The following is a 3,792-nucleotide window of genomic DNA, read 5'->3' on the forward strand; positions in this document are numbered from 1 at the left end:
AAAACCCAACAGAAATACAGGATGGAAAGGCAGAGAGCAACCTCAGCGAGGGCTTGGATCAGCTCAAATCTTTAATTAGAAAAATAGACACAAATTTGAAATATTCCTGATAGAGGCCTTTTCTTTTTACAAACCGAATGATAATAATAATATTAATAATATTTATAATAATATTATTATTAATAATAGTAGTAATAATAATAATAGTAATAATATTGAAACCACCTTTCCCAAAGGGCTGTTAGCACCGTTTGCCAGAGCCCGGTGGCGTCTCTCTCCCTGGGGAGAAAGGACCGGAGCAGTCGCAGCCCCAACCGCGCCGGCCGGAAAATCTCCAGCCAGGAACATCCTGCGAAGTGCTGGCTTGGGAAATCACAGCCCGGGCGCTACGAACGCAGAGTGTCCAAAAAACCCACCTCGGTGGTGATTGCTGTCTGTACACGGGTTTTCCTTTCCCCTCCTTGGAACAGGAGCTGTAAAATGGCTCAGTCCCTGCGCTTCGGAGATGGCTCCGGGCGGCCGGGGTTGCCACATCCCATCCCCGCAGGGAGCGGTCCGGCCCCGCGGCATCGCCTCGCCTCCCGCGGGCCCCTCTGGTGCCCGGCACGGCTCCGCCGCCGCCTCTCCTCCAGGGCCACCCAGGAGGGAATTCCCACCCCGGCTCTCCCGTGAGACGCTCGGGGGACCTCGGGAAACGCCGCCTGCCAGCGCTCAGGTTGGAGGCTCAGAGTGTCCCGAAGGAGAGCCCCACGGAGAAGAACCCCAAGCCCTTGAGCTTCTCCTCGGTCCGCGCTTTCTGCTTGAGGTGCACCTTGCTGTGGCGCTTCTTCTCGTCGCTGCGGGCGAAGCGGCGGCCGCAGGTGTCGCAGGAGAAGGGCTTCTCGCCCGTGTGCGTGCGGATGTGGGTGGTGAGGTGGTCACTGCGGCTGAAGTTGCGCAGGCAGATGCGGCACTGGAAGGGCTTGTGGCCCGTGTGGATGCGCAGGTGCCGGTTGAGCTCGTCGGAGCGGGCGAAGCTGCGGATGCAGTTCTCCACCGGGCAGGCGAACGCCTTCTCGTGCGGCTTGGGGCAGAAGCACTTGGAGGAGCACTTGCTCCGGCGCGTCTTCTTCTTGGGCTCGGCCAGGGCGGGAGGGGTGGCAGGCAGCAGGGAGGGGAGTGAGGAGGACGCGGGGTGGCCCAGAAAGTCCGTGGGGGGGACAGAAGGAGAGGGGTGAGGATGGAGGAGCTCGGCGGAGCTCATCAGGCCCGGCAGGACCTCGGGCTGGGCCAAGGAGGCGTCGAAGTCCGGCATTAATGGCGCGGGGATGTTGTGGATCTTGGTGTCGGCGAAGTCCCCGCGGGCTGGGAAGTTTTCTGGCTCGCAGCCGAAGCCCAGATGGGTTCCAAAGCAGGCAGCGTCCTCTGCCAGGCTGCCGAGCTCCGACTGGCAGCTGACGGACAAGACGCTCTCCATCTTGGAGCCCAGCGGGTGGAACAGCCCCTGGCCGCTCTCTGCGGCCGGGAAGCCTTCGGGAGAGTGGAAGCCAGCGGGCAAGTAGGCCTGGTGCTGCTGGGAGATGGGCTCCCACTGGGCACAGGAGGCTTTGAACTTGTCCAGGGGTGGGGAGCCGGAGGACAGCTTGATGTCCTGCTTGGTGTCCAGGAGCTTGGGCTGGAAGAAGCACTGGGAGGAGTTTCCCAGGGCGGGCTGTGCCTGCAGGGGCTGAGCCCCCTCGGCCGCGGGGAAGGCGCCGTAGCCCTGCTCCGGGAACGGGGCCGGGCTGGATCCGCTCATCTCGGGCTGGCAGGACGAGTACAGGTCCAGCTGGCTCTGAGCCACCTCGGGACAGGGGTAAAGAGCATCCAGGTGCCTCTGGTGGCCCTCGGAAGAGGCGAAGGGGGAGATGCCCAGGATCCCCGACATCAGGTTGAAGAGGGACTCCTGATCCTGGGGGTGCTCCGGTACCGCCTTGATGAAGAAGCTGCCGGTGTAGCTGAGGGAAGGGGAGGGCTGGCTGCCCAGCAAGGAGTAATCCACGGCCCCGCCGCTGCCGGGGGCACCCAGCAGCTCACCTGGAAACAGAGGAGACGGTGGTGAGGGGGCCGGAGGGATGCGGGGCTGGGGGCGGGATGCAGGCAGCAGCGGGAGGCTGTTGCGTCACTGCGAGGTCTCCGTCCCTGGAACCGCACAGGGAGCCCTGGGATTCACCCCCTCCCCCAGCAGGACCCTCAGGACCCCCACCCTGAGCTAGCGGGGGACTGTTGAACCCCCAGCCCGGGGCTGAGGGCAGAGGAGGGGAAGGTTCCCGATTCCTGGATGCAGCGATCGCTCCCAGTGGAGTCCCTCACCCCTGCCCGGCTCCCTCCCGCCCTTACCTCCAAGGAAATCGGCCTCTGCCAGAAGTTGCTGCTCAGGCTGCCCCAAGCCCTGCAGGTCTCCGGTTTTCATCTCGCAGCTCTCCTCGTACTTGGAGTAAAGCGGATCCGGGCAGGAGAAATCCATAACGTTGAGCATCTTCCCTGGAGACGCGGCCTGAGCGGGGCGGGCGGGCTGGGACGAGCCAGGAATGCTCGGGGAGAGCCGGGAGGCGCTCGGGGAGAGCCGCGGAACGCCCGGGGAGAGCCGGCGGATGCTCAGGGGCGAGGCGGGAGATGCTGCAGGAGAGCCCGGGGATGCTCTGGGCGAGGCGGGCGATGCTCTGGGCGAGCCCGGGATGCTCGGGATGAGCTGGGAATGGTGCCCGGACCGATCCGAGGGGTGCTCGGGGATGAGCCGGGGGACGCTCGGGGTGCCCGGACCGATCCGAGGGATGCTCGGGGCAGGTGCCAGGGACCCTGCAGGTGACGCTCCGGGGTGCTTGGGGCAGTGCGGGGGGTGCTGGGGCGGGGGGCCCGGGCGCTCCGGGGGCGGGCGGGGGCAGGGCCCGGGCGGGGGGGGCAGGCAGGGCCCGGCGGCGGCGCAGCCCGAGCGGACACCCGGAGCTCCCTCCCCGCCGCCCCCTTTATAGCGGGAGCGGGGCTGCTCCGACCTTCCGCCGCAGCCATTTCTGGAGTCCCCAGTGAGGCTGCCGTGACGTAAATGCCCATATATGGACTCAGGATGTAGGCTAGGGAGTCCCAATAAGGAAATCTCTCCCGTGACGCGATGCCCCTACCCTCCCCCTTCCCTCCTCCCCTCCCCCTTTTCTCTCCCTCTGTTTTTCGTTTTTTCCCCCCTTCCTTCTCTCTTTTTAACTAATAATCGCGATATTTTTAACAAATCTCTGCTGCTCTGTGTGCGTGTGTGCCCAGCATCCCCTCCCGCAGCCCGGCCCCGCACGGGTGTGCCCACGCGTGTGCAAGACCCGGGTGTGCAGGGACGAGCCTGCGCTCGCAGCCTTTGCTTTCCCCCAGGGTCGCTCGGCCCCTGCGGCTCCCACGGTTTTTGGGAGGCTGCCGGGCATCCCCGCGGCTCCGGCCCCTGCTCCGCAGCCTTGGCTCCTGTCCCACCGTGGGCCGCTCTACCCCCACATTTGCATCTCCCCAGGCTCTCCTTCGCCCCGTGCTATTTTTTCCCCGTGAATGCCTTTTGTAGCTCCTGTTCCTTCTAGAAGCGCAAAAGGTGCCGGGGTTGCTCCTTCCCTTCCCTTCCCTTCCCTTCCCTTCCCTTCCCTTCCCTTCCCTTCCCTTCCCTTCCCTTCCCTTCCCTTCCCTTCCCTTCCCTTCCCTTCCCTTCCCTTCCCTTCCCTTCCCTTCCCTTCCCTTCCCTTCCCTTCCCTTCCCTTCCCTTCCCTTCCCTTCCCTTCCCTTCCCTTCCCTTCCCTTCCCTTC

General features: G+C 64.4%; 1 protein-coding gene across 1 annotated transcript; it reads right to left on the minus strand.

Moving 5' to 3' along the window:
- Positions 1-724: 724 nt before the first annotated feature.
- On the minus strand, positions 725-2,497 carry EGR4 (early growth response 4; the record flags this gene model as incomplete). Its single annotated transcript, XM_082282442.1, has 2 exons — positions 725-2,055; positions 2,359-2,497. 2 exons carry the CDS (start codon positions 2,495-2,497, stop codon positions 725-727), a joined length of 1,470 nt encoding a protein of 489 aa, XP_082138568.1.
- Between the last annotated feature and the right edge of the window lie 1,295 nt (positions 2,498-3,792).

The sequence above is a fragment of the Coloeus monedula genome, assembly GCF_965178545.1.
Source record: "Coloeus monedula genome assembly, chromosome: 5".
NCBI classification, from domain to species: domain Eukaryota; kingdom Metazoa; phylum Chordata; class Aves; order Passeriformes; family Corvidae; genus Coloeus; species Coloeus monedula.